Source organism: Pterocles gutturalis, unplaced genomic scaffold (genome assembly GCF_000699245.1).
Source record: "Pterocles gutturalis isolate BGI_N339 unplaced genomic scaffold, ASM69924v1 scaffold13375, whole genome shotgun sequence".
Classification (NCBI taxonomy): Eukaryota; Metazoa; Chordata; class Aves; order Pterocliformes; family Pteroclidae; genus Pterocles; species Pterocles gutturalis.
Genome location: NW_010140970.1, coordinates 31,579 through 49,516, shown reverse-complemented (window position 1 = coordinate 49,516; position 17,938 = coordinate 31,579). Strand labels below are relative to the sequence as shown.

Genomic DNA, 17,938 nt, shown 5'->3' with positions numbered 1-17,938 from the left:
CACTATTACTTAATAAGCAGCTTGTTAGCAGGGTGTGATGGATGCTTCTCTGCCTTCTTGTCTTTGGGACAGGGCAGACAGCAATCTCGTTTTAGCCTTAAGTAAAAACATATGATTCTTTTCTCTGACTGTTGATATGAGCACTGGGTGAAAGAGTAAATGCACTGCCTTTCTCCTGCTCTTTCCCCATTCCTCTGTCAGTTACTAGGGGAGAAATAGGCATGCTCCTAAAAAATACCAGGAGTCTGGGCAACCCTGACAGACCAGGAATGGTTATTTTTGGTACATCTAAATGATGAAATGGAGGAGAGACTTAATTTAGCTCTTGCATTTTGGAAAACAGACTTTCCTAACTACTGTTAATTCTCCTTTAACATGTATAAATAGGAATGTAGACAATTTCCAAATGACCAGAGATGGCTTTGCATAAATGCCTTGAATACTGACCGGTGGGATTTTCTAAGGGACCAGAGGAAATCTCTGTGATTTAGAGCTAAATCTTAACAAACCGACACTGCAACAATGAACATTTACATTTGACCACAATTGAGGAATCCAGAAACCCCAGTGAATTATCCAAGTATCTCATCCATGCCCAGAAAGAATTGGGTTCCAGAGAACAGGCTAAAAAAGCCAGCATGTTGAAAACGGAGTCACTTTGAGCTACGTACAGACAACTAGCCTCTAGCCATAGAGACTGAAATGAAGTTCCCACTCCTTTTTTAGGGTTTACATTTGGGGAGGTAGCTTTCATTCCCTAAGAACTCGGTTATTAGAAAACTCACACACACAAAAAATGAGACTCCATTGTGAAGTCTCCCTCAGCTGACAGGAACTCAAATCTACTTCTGCTGCCCAGAACAGCACCATTGATGATGCTTGTGAATTATTCTGGGCAGCAGAATGGCCTTGCAACTTCTGTTGGGACTGGGCTCTTGTGCAGTAAACAACCCATGGTTTACTTAGCCAGACAGTTAACAAAAGGAGGAGTACCTGCAGTCTGCCCATCTCCTAATATGCACATATGCACACACATACACGGACTGTGAGATTTTGGGGGTCTCAGTTTTTCATTAGTTACATAAATTATAGCTAAATCCTTCTCTGGGTTCCCAAACCAATCACTGGTTCAGCTACTGAGAGTGTAAATCCCTTGCGCTCCTTTGGAAGTTGCAGCCTACCTTTTTTCCCCCACTAGGCTATCTAGAGCTGTGCAGGTGAGCACTGAGCATCTCCTTTGCTTTGATGAGTGCTGTGTCAGCTGGTGTTTCTATGTGAGGACGTACCCCTTTCCCTTCCCAAGAAGTGCTCTCTGTAGAGGTGATTGATCTGGAGGTGGGGATGATGATGTAGAAGTTGGTACCATCTACTTGATGTGTCTGTGGGGAATGGCAGCCACCACTGGTCTGTTCCCCCATGATGAGAGCTCTGCCCAGTCTCTTCATTATGTATACAAACTCTTCAGCAGCCCCAGCCGTCACAGCACTGGTGAGGATTATTAGCCCCTTCTGAGAGCCATACCTCTCCCCTGCCAAAAAGGACAAAAAGCATCAGAAAAGGTATCCATTTTCAGAGATCCATTTGCATAACGGGGCAAGAGAAGCCAAGATACAACATACTTCATTCCCTACCTGCTATTATCAACCAAGGAAGTTTGGAAATTTACTTTGGACCTACGATGGTGTCAAAGCACTTTTTTCACTAGCCCAGCCTCTCTACTGTAAAAAAGACTGTCACTCCACGTAGTGCTTTTGTGCTATCAGTTTCTGGTTATGAGTTCCAGCAGCTGGGAGGCCAGTTCATGGTTACTACTACTGGCTCCTCTGTAGCTTTGACATTTACAAGAGCTCTAGATCCCACCAGAGGAGTGGGGTAGGCAATTGAGGAATGCAACATTTTCCACTGCTCCCGTAGGAATACTCAAAGCTCAACCAGCAGCATCTTTGGTTTCACTTTCATCCCTGGTCGAGGAACACGGTTGTTACAGAGCTTGGCCTGCAAACTATGCAGGCAGCATCTTATAAATTTATAACTGTCATGGTTTCCCACAGGCTTTTTATAGTCTATAAATGGAAGCTGTTACATGGCCTTTGACCCAAACCCTTCAACAAATATTCCTTTATTATTAGGATCTGAGTCATCTCATTTTCTTACATAAACCATCTGACAGGAGTAGGAGGTTTTCTGCTCCTTATTTTCAATATATCTGAACATGCTAGATAGTTTTTGAGAGCCTAGTCCCTTTGAGAAATTGTCCAGTGCATCATAACTGGAACTTGATAACTTGGAAACTACTCTAAACTGCTATAAAAAGTAATTCTTTAACTAAATTACAGTATGATATATAATTCTCATATGAAACTGTGAGAGAGGGGCCAATAGCATGGTAATTAATTTTCACACCATCTTTGCTCTTCTCATTTCACTATAAATGTAATATTCATTAGAAGACCTTTTTCACATTAGATATGTATAATACAGGGCCAGAACCAGTTCCTTTGAAGTTCACATGAGTCTGCCTGTTCTCTTTGATGGGAACTGGAATGTGTCCATAGTAATCATATCCCTTAGCACAGTCCACCTCTGACTGCCTGGGAAAACAGATGGGCCCTGCAGCCTGCAACAAAGTTTAACCATTTCAGCATGATCCAAGCCAATAATTGCAGACACCATTGTGACACCTTTTTTGGTACCTCCTTAGCTTTAAAAGGGAAAAGAATTAAAACCAATGTTTAAAGCTTCTTAGCACTCTAATTGCACTTTATGAGTGCTGAAGAGCTCTGTTTCTGCATGTTGCAGCATCCTTTCGACTTCCATGAGCAGCAGGGCAGGGTGGTGTGTGTGACACACTGCCAAATGCTCCAGTCTTATTCAGATGTGCAAAATTTAGCCATTTTCTTTCTCTCTTGCATTCTCTGGACAAACTGGGCTTTGTGGGTGTTTTCATCTACTGAAATACTGGATTACACACGTAGGAAGTGAGGAGCTACATATAAAACTATGCGTATTGGAAGAAATATTACTAGAGGTCTTGGCAGCCCAGGATTTATTTTTAATTTGGCAACATTTAAAAGCAACAAGTCACAACTGCTGTACACGGTATTCAGCTAAACTTGTGGGGATCAGTTTACAAACCTCCATGCCTAACATACCCCATTCCTAGGGGCAATGAACTGTTATTTGTAGATGGCATTCAGTGACATGGCTGAAATGCAGATTTTTGTTTTTACGTTCTATGCACAACCTGAGATAATCATGGCAGGTGCTTTCACCAAATGAGTCATGGTGTCTTACGGCTCACTTTAAATACACAAGGAGGGACATCTGAAATGAAAAGCTACTCTAAAAAGAAATTGTCATTTTACCTTTGAGCTGTGGCTGAGTCCATATTTCCTTTACTGAGTCACTGGGTCTGTTGTAAACTTTGTCCAAGAGAATTTGGTGTCCTTCATCAAAGAAGTATGAGCATAGGATTGCTATGGAATTGGTGAAGCCTCCAATATTGTATCTTTTCAAAAATTAAAAATATTGAGGAAACAATTGAAAATTTGTGGCACACAGTAAATCTTCTTTCCAGGTATTTTTTCTTAACATCAGTACTGAAAGGGCTTATGGCTGCATTTTGCTACGTTTACATTCATTCTCCCCCACCAGCATTTGCACATTTATCAGAGAAACAAAACCCTGTCTAAAAGTCTGTGACTGTTACAACCTACAACTGACTTCAAAAGCAAACATAAAACTGAATGGTCTATTTTTTTTCTTGATTCAACCTGGAAAAAATTCAGAAAGTAAGCAAAGGATCTTTATCTGCAGAGAAACATTAGATTCTTGCTATTCTTCTCTAAATAACCATGCTGCAACTGACATAGGCAGCATGAGTAAATACCTAAACACTAATATATAGATGTAGATCCTAATTTAAGCAACGTGATGGTAGAACTGTTGTGTTCTTATTTACTGCAGCACACAATGAGAATACTTGGTGTTTGACACCTTACAAGATCAGGCTATTAGCCTGATTGCATTAGCCACTTCATTTAGTTTGAAAACTTGTTTGTAGTTTAATTTCATAGTAGTCTCTGAAGATTAAATTCACTGAAGGGCTTAGGTATCATTGGAGAATCCCAATGGAATAGCAGATTATTTTTTGTCTGTCACTTTTCACTAGTACTGGGGCACATACAGCACTGGAAATGTTTATACTTTGCTCACTAGTAGGAGACAGATACAGTGCTTTCCTGTAATTGATGTTAGGAGTGCCTGGTACAGACATGCCAGCAAAAATCTGCTAGAAAATGAATTTTGTTCAGTGCAGTCCATAAGTAAGCTTTTTTCACCTCCAAAAAAGGATCAGACAATCCAGGAGGCCTCTGTCCCGAACAGTGAAGCTACCTCTTTACTCTGCAGCATTTGAGCTGTACGCTGTATTCACACTGTGAATGGCTAGAACTGAAATAAACCTCTTCAGTGTGTCCTGCATAGTGCTGTGCTGCCAGGAGGTCCTGCTGCTGCCACACAGCCCAGGAGGCAGCTAGACCCAGCAGGGCCCAGTTTCCTGCAGCTGCCATTATGGCTGAAGTGAGTGGCAAGTAGACAGCTAGAGCAATGCTGGAGAGCTCTTCCTGGGACTCCCTTGTATCTAGGACAGTGAAATTGCAGAAACTTTAGTCAGTAATAATGACTGAGCAGTTGTTAGAGTTTTAGCGTAACTCTTGGAGGCAAGTATTTCCTTCATTACAGACTTCTTGTGTGACACTAGGGAAGTTGTTTAGTTTATCAGTGTCTCTTCTCAATGCTGTGAAGGTTAAAAGTACGAAGATCATGAGTGGCACAGCTGTTCCATGAAGGGGGACTGTTAAATTGAGAGACATTATGTATTATGGTTAATCCCATGCAAAATTGAAGTTGTCAAAATATGAAGTCCATGAGTCACCCAGCTGTTCCAGGGAGGGAAACTTGTAAAATAAGAAATATTATACATTACAGTTAATCCCATGCAAAACTGATATTATCAGCCTTGCCTTAAATTCATAAGATTGGTTTAGGGAGAATTTCAAAAGGTAAAATGTTTGGGGTTCTCTTTTATATGCTTTCAGAGACTGGGTCTTTTGTGTACACTCAAAGACCTGGAAATACATTAAATATAACAAAAACCCAAAGCAACCCAAGAAAAGAACTATAATGAGACCATTTGGTACCTGGGACATGATTTCACTTTTGCTGGTTTATTGCTCCTAGTCCTGATGTGAGTTTTAGCTTGGGAGGAAACTGGGGCAAGAGACAGGAAAGTCCCAGTCCTATCTGAAGTCTATTGGAAGACGGTGGTGCCTTTGTTGAATTTTAATTCAGTTAAGGGTGTGTTTTGTTGCTGCCCTGCCTCCTCTGTGCTCACATAGTGAGATCTCTGTCTCTGCTCTCATCACCGTGCTCATCTTTTCCTGCACACACTGCAAATCCCAGAAGAATATTAAGATTACCAAATACTGAGAGCCCTATGATGACAACAACCATAAGTGGTTCTAGCATTGTAAATGAGTTCTTACAAAGGCCTTTTTTTCTTTAGTTGATATTTGCAAACTAGATGTTGTAACACAGCCTTACGTATGGTCTGGTTTTTTGACTGTTCAACCACTTTACCACTGGCTGCAGTAAAAGATTTAATTAATCCATGTGTATATATATAATTAATACAAGACACATGCAGAGTTAGATTAGAAAGAAATCAGAGAAAGAAAACGGATGTGACATCAAGGATTGCATTTTGCAACTTATTCCCTAAATTTGCCTATTTAGTACTAAACATCTCAAGTGATGGCACAATTTATCTTGAGATACAGTTCCAGACTGTTATTGTTTTCCTTGGTTGTTTTCCTTTTCTTATTCAATCCCAGCAACGTTAGCCTGTAAACAGGACAGTAAGTTATGTAAAGCTAATTCACCATTACAAATAAAATGCTGTTTTGAAAGAGCTTTGCTTATTTGGCATTACAAGGTTTACCTCATGTCTATGATTAATGCATCTGTGTGAACAACCTTCTTCCAAACATGCTCTACCAGTAGGTCGGACACCTGGTTTAGAAGTTCACAGTCTCCAAACATATCGAATCTCAGATAGCCGATGTTGTTTTCAAATACATTTGTGTGGAATGAAAATTTAATCAGATCTTCAAATACTTCTGGGGACGGGATCTGAAAGAGTTTGGAAGAACAAAGCAAATTATTTGCTGGCACTGATAGCTTGGCACAAGACTTAGAGAGAATTATGTGGGTCAGTCCAGGTGGGACATATGTGATGAATGTGACCAAGTTTGAAGAACATAATGAATGACATTAAGAATTGTGTATATTAAATATAGGCTAGCATGGGCTGCTGCACCATTTGCACAGTATGGGGTGCATTAATAGCATGTCCAGGATCTGGATCAGGCGCCTATTTGTCAAGGCTCATGTTTATTTTTCAGAAATACAGGAATTTCCTTGGGCCAAAGAGGCTGAGCAGGCTATAAGAACCCTGCAGCATAGGCCACTATCCCAGGCCTGCCACCAAAGCCCACTTGTTTTCTTTAGCAGTTCATTCTAAATAAGGCACTTGTGACTTCTATAATCTCTTCATTGGCTTTAGTTGACAAACAGCTGCTGGCTGCAGGTGAAGTTGACCCCAGCCCCTCTTAATGAGACAGTCCCTGTGATAGCAAGGAACCTGATGTGTTGGGCATGTGCTAGGATACTCATGAGGCGACATGTTAAATCTCCTATGTGGTGGCCATGTGCCTGGAGTCTCACGTGTTAAGCTGTGATTAATTTCATTTTGTTTAGCTTATGTTATTAAACAGCAGAACTTTTTTTAATAGCAATGTGTAGCCAACTAATAAAGTTATTCTAGTAACCCCTACACACACTGGAGGCATAGCCTGCTCCTATTACCGTACTTGTGTCTTGCATGCATGTGTCTGGGAATGGAAAACTCTCCTTCAGCTTAAGGAGGTAAGGCTTTGGGATATATGTGACTTATGTGACCTTCAGCAATTTTTCCTTTTTCTCCTCAGGGGTGCTGTGAAAATTATTTTATATTTGCTTTTTAATCAGTTGCCCTCTGCTGTAGCTCAGCCCCAGACCATCCATAGTTTTACACACAAAAGAAGGAGTCAGTAGTGAGCCAGGTGCTAAAAGGTGTTCTCACAACCTGCAATATGCAACATAACTTGGGAGGCATTTGGGTTTTCTGCAACTGTAGAGGAATCAGGCAATCTCCTGCCCTACATGTAATGCTCTGTCCGGGGGTTGCACTCCTGCCAACAGCAGGTCCGCCACAGCAGAAGGAGGATTTCCAAGGTGTGTGAATACAGCTGTACTTGACATAGCTCAAGCACTCTACCTTTACCTGGGGGAATGTTACCCAAAGTATCACACTTCTGGTCTGGGCTGTTTCATCACTCAGTACCTTCTGTATGCCAAAGTTTCCAACATTAAAAGCCCTGTTGGCCAGTAGTCATTGTTCTGATGGTAAGGGCAAACTCTACTGAGTCCTTTTCTGTACCCCTCTTTCTCACTGTACCTTGCAAAAATAACCACTGTATCCAGACTGTAAACATATCAGTCCAGCACTACTGAGTTTGTAATTTCCAGTCTACTTCCCAGTGACAGCAATGCTGCTTGATCTGCCCACTGTACTTTGATTTACAAATCACAGTTTTGAAGAATATATCCGGCATGCATTGCATTATTCTGACAGAGTTTATATCTAGTTCAGAGGTACTGGTCTCCCCAGGAGAAAAAAATCATCACTCATTGGTAACATCTACAAATAAAATTGATGTGTTACTCTCAGCCACTTACTAATGGTCCTGTAACTGAACACATAGATTTCTTAGCTTTGTCTCCAACAGTGATTGCTAGATGCATACCCATAAGCATGTTAATTAAGAATAACCTTTCTGTCTATGGTAATTTTTTTCCTACTTGTTCTTTTACTGTGCTGCATCACATCTTTGTTCACTCAGTACTTGCTAGCAGTGTTACTAACTCTTGGAAGTTCATTACAGATTTCAAAGTGGGCAGGGTGCTCTTACAGCCTCAGGTCTCATGGGGTAAAGTGAATATGCAGGGATCTCAAAGAAACTCTTCTTAATCTTCATGGCTGAAGGAAAAGGTAAGAGAATATATCTATTCTAAAGGTTCTAAGACCAGAAGTAAGATGAAAAGCACTCAGAAAGTAATTTCAAGGGGGTGGAGAAAAAGTACAGCCTCTTAATATTTAAACAAAAGAGGGGAGGAGGCTGGGACTGACAGTTGAGAGTCACTCTTCTGGAAAACTGCAGGTTCATGAGATTGGCACATGGGCCATGTGCAGCTGGTATCAGAGGTGAGTCTAGCTTCAGAGCAAAACAGCACACTCTCCTTCGAAAGGCAGGGCTCTGTTTGCAGGCCAAGTGCAAGCTGGGGAGGATGCAGCTGAAGTAAGATCCTGCTGCTCACTAAGGCAATGTTTACATACAAATGACTTGATGGTTAAATATAAACCCTCAGGCGCCCTGAGTAAGAACACTATAAGCAATGTGGCTAGACTAAAGGACCTCCAAGCTAACACCACTTAAGCCAAGGAAGAACTGATTTTTGTCAACTATATAGGGTCTTCACCCCTATTCTGCAGTCTCCTTCCACATGTGAGTGGCCTAACTCAAAATGTAGTGTGATACAAAATAGGACCTAGAATTCTACCCTGGAATTAATGCATGGAATTTGACCACTGATTCTGCTACTGACACATGCACCAACTATGGGCAAGCTGCTTTTCCAGTTGTGTCTCTCCTTCCTTTTTCCTCTCCCCTAAACTGTTTTGTCTATTTAGATGGAAACTGTATATTCATAGCTAATTTTGTGCTGACCATTGCCATGTAACACTGATTTCTATTTAGGCTGCTAATGCTGTCAACAGCCAGCTACTAAAATATTATCAGCAAACACCCTTGTGCCATTGCAAATCGTGAGATTGGTTTAAGAACCATGAGATCTTGGGAGCTAGGTAGCGGGGTTGTGCCTTTATTTCTTAGAGTAACATTTGGGTTCCTTGTGTATCTTCACAGGCTGGAATGTAATGGTCCATCCTAGTAGGTCCCCCAGCTCAAGGACAGAGCAGGATCAGCTGTATTCCCTGAGAGCTGATTCTCACTTGCTCTTAAAAACACCCAGATCTCTGGGTGATTTCCAGGCAATCCAGTCTAGTATGTCACTAGTCTTACTATTACAAAGATGTTTTTAACATGTAGTGTAAGCAGTTTGAGTTCACTGCTTTCTACAGTTTAAGTGCATTACTTCTTGGCCTATTCACCATAGGCAAGGGAACAGATTATTCTCTTAACATCTGTAACACCCGCTTACGTATCTGAAGACTGTTTTCATGTCTCCTCTCAATTTTCTTCTCTCTGGAATAAACAGCTCAAGTCTTTCAAACTTTTTCAAGATAACTCTATTCAGTCTTCTCTTTATTCCTGTTACTCTTTTCTGTGGTGTCCCCACTTGAGCCACATCTTTCCAGAAAAGCATTGCCCAAGACTGTGCATAGTTTACTCTAGCTGACTTTTCTTTAGAGCTGAATATAGCAGAAGACTTCACATGTCTTACTGATTATATTCCTCCTTATCCATCTCAGTCTGATGATGATTATTTTTACTGCAACAACTTGACTCTATTGACTTGTGTTCAGCTTATGAACTCTCAATAACTCATATACTTTTTTACAGGACTCCCCCTAAACAAGCTCTTTTCCTCACAGTGTTGTGCAGTCAATTACTATCACCCTAGAAACTGTGTAAGAACTTTTCATGTGTTCTTATTTAACCTCATCCTTCTTTTCACAGATAATTTCTCCATCTTCTCCATTTCCAGAATTTAGTTTTGAATTCTAATTCTGCCCTCCATGGCACCAAGGATGAGGGGGTTACCACAAGCAAAAGCTGAACCCTCTGGGACAGTGCTCTGGAAAGGATTAAAAGAGGTTATTTAAGGCTCTCGGTCACCATTGAGGGAGTGCATGGCAGAGTGAGAAGCTGCACTTTCACCTCACAAAGGGTGGCACTGCACAGTGGTGTGTAAGCCTGCTGTGGCAATACACAGCTTGCAACATAACTCATTGCAAGCCAGTGAGCTGTTAGTTTCTAGTCAATGTCCTGGAAGATTAGATTGGAAAGGAAAATCTGAAAATACGATTCATGGCTAAATTTTGATTTTCATCCAAAACCTGTTGAAAATCCTTAAAACGAATGCCAAATCTACTGTAAGATTAACGACAATGTAAAAAAATGAGCATAATCAGATCTCTTTGGTGGGACTGTAACTGTAAACATTGAGCTTGAATATCAAGATCAGAATATGAAAGATACTAGAAAAAGAACAAAAGTGATTAACAAAGTGTCATATTCTTTTCTGCACCAAATACTAGAAGCAAGCATGAATTGCAAAAGGAGAAGAGTCAATGAGAGTTAAACATGAGACATTTTTTGGCTTGCATAAACTTGTATAGTTCCACTGACTTTATTGTGGTTACGGTGATATAAATCAGCATCATATGGACACACAACTTTTTTTTCCACCTGTTAGCAACCGATGTAGCGATTTGATTATCTATCTCGATGCTTTGAGGCTCAGCATTTTGATTTCACTCATTAATGAAGGAGCATAAGCAAACTATACTCCTTTCCGGTGAAACATCTGTAACTACTGCTTCCTCCAGCAAGTACAATATTCTGCTATAGATACATATTATTTATCTGGGAAAAGGAGGACTTCAAATGCAGGAACAATTTCTCTTTATAAAGGATTGCTTTTTGTCTTCTACTCTAATTGTAATTTTCAGCTCCTTATCTAAAGCAATACAAAATTTCTCTTAGGTGTGAAGACTGCATTAAAAGTATTTGGGCATTATGAAGAGGCCAAAAGAGTCATTCAGGGAGACTCCTGTCACTTAAAATTGACATAACACATTTGCCAAAATCAGGCAGCAGTTCTTCCATAGGTAGTCTACAATACTTAGATATTAATGAACACAAATGTTTCAGTATGGAGAGGATGGTACGACTGGGGGGAGAGAGAGGCAAACAGAAGAATAAGAAGCAGGGATTATTGAACTGCACATTGGCAAGTTTACGGAGCTCTGCCTTACAAGCAAAATGCTACTTTCTGAATCACAAACAATATATACAACACTTGACTCTGGGAAGTCTGACTTTCCAAAGTGGCATTTATGCAGCAGACAACTCCAGCTACCATTGACCTTGCTTCTGTCATAGAGGAGACACATTCACTACCCTGTATTATGCTCCAGCAGCTCTTCTAGTGTAGAAAATTCAAAGGTCTATATGCATTTCACTTGTCTGTCTCCTGTGTCCCATCCCATCCTTCCTGCAGTTATTCATCATCACTTTCATTTAATTGTGTTGGATCTGCTTCACTGTCAAGGTCAGTATCAAGCAAATCCAACTGTCAAGGGAAAGGGTGGCTTGGAATGTATGTAGCTCTTAGGTTTTTGAGGAATAAATGTGACACAGCGTAAGAAACCCACTATGTCCATAGGAGGGTTAAAAAAATCACAAATGCAATTAGTGCCATCATGTAAGCTTCACTGTAATCTTAAGGCATATGCTCTCTGGGGTGCTGGTATAGGGTATTCCTGAAATGTTCCATAGAAAACATCCCCCTCGGCCCTGCAAAAGCAAGGCAGGAAATGAAGGTACCCTTGCTGCTCAGTGCTCTGCAGAATAGGTGAATTTTCTTTTACCTTTGTCACAAGGAAACACCTTTACTTCAATGACTTCGGTGTCTTGTTCACTCACCCCCTTTCATGTTAAAGTCTCTTAACACTGCTTTCTTTTATCTCTGTCTCCCAGTTTCCTCAAGCACTATGAAGGAATGCATCTGCCCTTGGAAACTATTTTAGCCTCATAAGAGACCCGTGCTTCTCCTCTGCTATTTGTACATTATTTCCCCTTGAAGAAATCTCACATTTGTCCTGATTTTCATCCACACTGATGTGATTTCCTTCTTGTGGATGTATTCCTGACCTCTTCCAGTCATTTCTCTTGACAAAGAACTGAGGTAAACAGAGGCATTAATTAGTATAATGGCATTTCCTCATTAGCTCTATCAGGATCAGAATTTCACGTCATGTGATAAATAAGGTATTTGTCCCATACATCCTGTTCTAAACATTCAAGGTCTGAATAAAGTTGGTAAGGTTTGCACAAGTAAAAATAGCCAACAATATCCATTAACAGCCTTCAGTGAATATTATGACTAAATTGCAAGATGGGCCCACATTGTATAATGAGGAGAAATTATGATATATCACTACTGATATGTTGCTTATAATTTATCAGGGACGTCTGTTGAAAACATCTTTTAGAGTGAAGTTTTCTACACCCAACAAATGTAAAGAGGGAAAGACTGATGGAATAGAAAAATTTTTTAATTATTTCTATTTAGCTTAGAGGCAAGAATGGGGCCACCATCTCTTGGTTAAAAAACTTGAAAAAAAAAGGCCTCCTCTAGCAATCCCTAGACTTTGGCCTTGACCTAGTGTTGGATGTAATACCACAAAGGTCATGACCACTTTAAATCATGCACTGCAAAAACTTCAGTGGGTGGAAGCCCACAGATTTACATTTAATAGTTACCGGACACTTCATATGTTCTGGTTCATTGCAAAGGAAAAAGTATTCTCTTCAAAAAGTAATTTTATGAGCCTATGGAGAAAAGACGTCTCTGGTAGCCATGCTACAGCAGTAGCCAGAAAGGAGTTAACTCCATCCAAGAAAGGAATCAGGTTATCCTAACCCTCCCTTTAATTTGAAGATGGAATTTTAACAAGTGCTCCTAGGAGCTCCCTCGAGCAAAACAATGAACAAGAAAGATTGCCAAGGCAGACCAGTGTATAAATACCCAGGCTCAGAAAAAAGCACAGACTGTTATGCAAACCACCCAGTAAGGGGAAAAGTAGATTATTAAAAAACAATTTCTCCATGGGGTCACCTAACTTCCACCCAGATACTTCTTCCAGAGTATTTCTAGGTCACTGGGAAACTGTCTGATGCTGAGCATGAGATACAATCAGAAAAACTTTTCACTGTCACTACCAAAGGTGTTGCTTGTCATTCTGATGTAATAGAAGTCAGGTACAAAAATTTTACATAGAAAAATCCATTTAAAAGCATGTGGCTGCATGTTTTTCAGGTCTATGCATTTACTCTAGTCCAAACAAATTTTTCTTAAATGAGAAACCTGTGTTTCTGCATTAATTTGTTACAGCTTGAAAAGCCACAGCACTGAGAGAGAGGGGATCAGAGAGACAATGAGATATCTTCCCTCTAACTGTGAAGCCCTGCATATTTGCTTGTGGCACATGGCAACTGAAAGAGGTTCACAGCCTGAAAGTTGTTCCCAAAATTCAGGCATCCAGAACTAGCATCTACTACCACAACCTACTACCCTAACTTGCCTTAGTGCAAGAGAGAGAGCTCAGCCTCCAAAACCCACTCAGGCACCGGTTTCTCCTCTGGGTACAGGTGGGTTTAGGATATGGGCTAGAAACAAGATTTCTGACTCAGTGCTCCCATTCTAGCTGGCATCAGTATAGCTGGGTACAAGACAGCTGTACCTGTGCTGGCGTGATCCCTGGGATGTTGTCCTTGGCATGTTCAGGGATGTAGAGTAACTTCAGGTGCTCATCATCAGAAAGAGCTTGCAAGTTGGCAGTCACCTTCCTGGCCAGCTCCTCTTCTGTATTAATCCTTTTATAACTGTCTTTGCTGGTACTCTTGGTAAGGTTAGATGCTATAACAGTCCCAATATCCATAAAGGCATAATTATTTGCCACAAGCTGGCCTACAGTTTGCAGTATCTGTGGCACCTGGGCACGCAGGTTAGCGATATGCTGAGCTACAGCCATGGCTTCACTGGCCTGGATGGTGATGTGTGGCTCCACCCCAGACACACTCCATACTTTGCCAGTGACTGGGCTGAGCACCACTTGGCTGGGGATGGAGGCATACAGTGAACTGTTACCAACACGGTAAATGCCCACTGAGAGGGAACCACCCACTGTGGGCTCACCAATAACTGTGGCCCGGTGTAGGTCCTTCATAGAGCGAGTAAAAGCTTCAGCTGCTGAGCCACTCATATGGCTTGTTAGGATGTAGATGTCCTTGAGGGAGCCATATCTCTTTCCAGTGACTTGGGGTAGAGTCCACACCTCTGTGCTGCGGGAGGTACTACGATCAAAGACAGTGTAGAGGTGTTGCCGAGGCTCAGGCTCAAAGAAGTAGGAACAAAGTATTGGGATGGCAGTGGAGTAGCCACCTGTGTTGTACCTCATGTCAATAATCATGGCATCTGTGTCCACCAGCTTGTTCCATACCATCTGTACCAGCTGAGGTCCAATGGCCTTTACAGTTTCTGCCTCAGCCATCATATCAAAGCGAAGGTAGCCCAGGTTGTCTGGCAAGACCTCAATTTTGAAGAGTGCCTCAATGATGTAGCTCAGCTCCTCAGGGCTGGGAATCATATTGGGAAGCTGTTCTTCTGGTGTTGGTTCCACATGGCTGTGGAAGACATGAAGCCGATGGTCTCCTGAGGCCTCCTGCAAGTCACTGGTAAGCTGGGAAGCCAACGTCTCAAAGTCAACAGCTGATCGATAACCTCCTTGGGCCCGTTTGGTGCTGAGCATAGCACTGGCCTTACCAGCCACTTCTGGGATGGCATAGTGAGCTTCTAGGAGTTTTCCAGTACCCTCTAAAAGTACTCCCATGTTCTTGTGGAAAGCTAGCACCTCTTCAGCCTTCTCCAGTGCATCCTCAGCCAACACTATGGCATCAGGTACAACTCCTCCCCCCATCCAGCTTTCCCCATGGTTGTCAATGAAGGTGATAACAGGAACTGTGATAGTTAGGCCACGGGTTATTCCCTGCTCAGGCTGCAGCAGAGGGAAGGTATGCGTGTGTGAGAGGCTTCCTGCTGTGATTTCACCAATCAGTGTGGCACGGCCCAGGGACTGCATGAGGTAAGCAAACTCCTCAGCAGCTGTAGCAGTGTGATGGCTGGTGAGCAGATAGATGCCACGCTGAGCCCCATAGGGCTGGCCCAGCAGTTCTGCCTGGCTGTTGTACTCCTGTGTGCGGTTGGTGCGCCTGTCATAGGTTGTGAAGAGATGGACAGGGCCAGCAGCAGTATCTTGGAAATAGGAGAGTAGCACAGGCACACCAGAGGAGGAAGGGCCCCCAGGGTTGTAACGCAGGTCCATGATCAAGTTCTCTGTATTTTGGAGGGGCTCCCACACTTTGTGGACAATGTAAGGTCCCAGTTTATCAAGCACGGACGCATCTGCAAACTCATCAAAGCGCATGTAACCAACATTGCCTGGCAACACTGACACCTTGAAGACAGTATCCACCAAGGCATTCAGCAGTTGCTCATTATCAGGTAAGTTGGCTGCCACTGCAATCGGTTTCTCAGCTGGGGGGGCAGCAACTTCACCTGGCATCATGACTCGGACCAACAGGCGGGGGTCTTCAGATAAGGTCTGCATCTCAGTGTTGAGCTTGGTGGCTAGGTCCTCTGCTGACTGCACAGAAGAGAAGTCAGAGGTGAGGAGGTGCTGCAGCAGCGCTGGCACCCGGTCCACTAAGCTGTAATAGTCCTTTAATATGTTTGTGAGATGGCTTAGGGTGCCAGGCACTGCTCTGCGCACTGCCAGGATGTCCAGGGATTTCTGCAAGGCTTGCTCTGCCTCAGTGGCCACACATGGCATCACCCCACTCACCTCCCAGCTCTGTCCACCCCCACTCAAGGGACTCACAGATCGTGACACAGGAACCATCATATAGAAATTGGAGGGGCCAATACGCAGCTTCTGGATGTCTAGTGATCCCCCAGCTGTCTTCTCCCCAACAGTGATAGCCCTGTTCATGTGCTTGAGGATGTAAGCCACATCTTCAGCCACTCCTGTGGTGTGCCGGCTGATCAAAACGATGACATCTTTGTCTTTGCTGTACCTCTCTCCCAACACCTTTGGCAGTGTCCATATCTCTGTGGTAGTGTTGGAGGGACGATTGTACACAGTTTCAACATGCAGCATCTTGTCTTCTTCATGCAAGTATGAGATGATGAAGGGGAGGCCAGAAATCTGTCCTCCAGTGCTGTGACGAAGATCTATCACCAGGGCAGATGTCTCTATCAGGGTCTTCCACACCTTGTCCACCAGAAAAGCTCCAACTTTCTGCACAACATCCTGTCCTATGATATAATCAATCCTCAGGTAGCCAACATTGCCCTCCAACTTGTTATACATGACCACTTGCTCAATAAGACTCAGGAGTTGTTCACGAGTGGGAGAAGCCGCAGCTTCTTGTTTGGGAGCTGCATGCGGTGATGGCTCATAGGAAATCACAAGTCTTGCATCATTCAGAGCACCCTGCACTCCAGCTGTCAAGACACTGGCCAGCATTTTTGGATCTGAAATGTCCAGGATCTCCCCACTCTTGATTGCTTGTTCAATGGCTTCTTGCATTCCCACTAGGTTTTCAGGGTAGCAGTAGTTATCCAGAAGGACTTTAGCCATGTCCAGCACTAGAGCTGGCTGAAAGATTTCCTCAGCAGGTATGCTGCACAGGATCAGTGCTGAAAACAGGAAGAAATTTGTCCTGATCATTTTCTCTTTGCATGGAATAGAAAAGAAGGAAAGAGGTCAGAAGCAATTATTGATCAAAATGAACATAACTCTTCAACGACTCTCTGTTTGAGAACCACACTGAAATCCCTGTGTTGAATCGAGGTGCACTGAAGAGATAAAAATCTTTTATCTGCATTAAACCTTTAATCTCATTAAAATGGAGTGCATCATCTGGAGTGCACCAATAGACGAAGTTCAGCTTCTTACTACTTCACACCCTCTTATGAAACAGTAATAAACTTCAATCATCAAGAAAGATCTTTCTGGCAGTTAATTGTTTCCAAAAGGTAATGGATGGCCTGCTATAAACTGGTCCTGGCTTATCCTGACAATAGATTGCTTAAATGCAAAACTTTTATTTTAACCACAATTAGAACAGCAGTCATGCAGTGTTTTACCATTATTTATGAAAAGCTTATACCAGGCCATTCTTCAGTGACTTAGTTGTATCAATATTTAATATTTTTTTCAAAAGTTGTTGACAATACATTGTCTTTGGTATTTTTCAGTCTGAGCTGCAAAGGACTGTTCTTACACTCTATGACTAAGGGCTCCAAACAAGGAACTCCAGACATTCAGAACAGCTCATAAAATCCAAGGTAATGACAGCCTGTTAATTTCTGTGCTGAGAATTGCCAGTATTTTAAACGGGACTTTGAAATACATTTGCCTCAACATAATACAGCTAAATCTGAGGTGACTTTAATCTTCATAATTTGCACTCAATTAGGATTTACTTGTAATACCATTGAGTAACATATGGCCATGTCTGATGACAGCTCCCAGCCAATAGACTTGAGGCTCAACATACCAAAATAGAACGTGGGGGGTTGTTTTCTTCTGCTCAAAATGTATTTGAGACCCTATTGTATTAAGAGTTTGAAAGAGGATCAGAATATGCGGGATGCAGCTGCAGGCTGTACCCATGTGAGTTGTCAACATTCAGAGCTCCAGTATGACACGCCAAAGACATACGAGATCAGATTCTTGGCTGTAAGTCCAAAATTAGTTGCTACCCCAGCCATTCTGCTTGCTGGATGTAGCTGCAATAGACTAGAGAATCTGGGAAGAGCACATTTCTGTATTGCTTTCAAAATGTCACTTGTTGCTACATATGAACACATGTGCAGGGAAGAGTCTGAAGATAGTCTGGCCTGGCTAGGTGCACTCTCTTGGTGCCATGTGTGAGTGTCATGAGTGAAGCCTGCCACTCACATA

General features: G+C 42.2%; 1 protein-coding gene across 1 annotated transcript; it reads right to left on the bottom strand.

Moving 5' to 3' along the window:
- Positions 1–1,199: 1,199 nt before the first annotated feature.
- On the bottom strand, positions 1,200–16,765 carry RBP3 (retinol binding protein 3, interstitial). Its single transcript, XM_010083868.1, has 4 exons — positions 13,652–16,765; positions 6,002–6,192; positions 3,366–3,508; positions 1,200–1,528 (listed from the first exon to the last, which is right to left on the bottom strand). The coding sequence occupies exons 1-4, from the start codon at positions 16,697–16,699 to the stop codon at positions 1,200–1,202; spliced, it is 3,711 nt and encodes a 1,236-aa protein (XP_010082170.1). The 5' UTR covers positions 16,700–16,765.
- Positions 16,766–17,938: the final 1,173 nt, after the last annotated feature.

Excerpts from the sequence above, each read along its gene's own strand:
- RBP3 (XM_010083868.1), bottom strand. The coding sequence starts at position 16,699 with ATGATCAGGACAAATTTCTTCCTGTTTTCAGCACTGATCCTGTGCAGC. Across the intron at positions 6,193-13,651 it reads CAGGGATCACGCCAGCACAG|ATCCCGTCCCCAGAAGTATT; the intron begins GTACAGCTGTCT and ends AAACTCTTTCAG. Across the intron at positions 3,509-6,001 it reads GCATTAATCATAGACATGAG|ATACAATATTGGAGGCTTCA; the intron begins GTAAACCTTGTA and ends ATTTTTGAAAAG.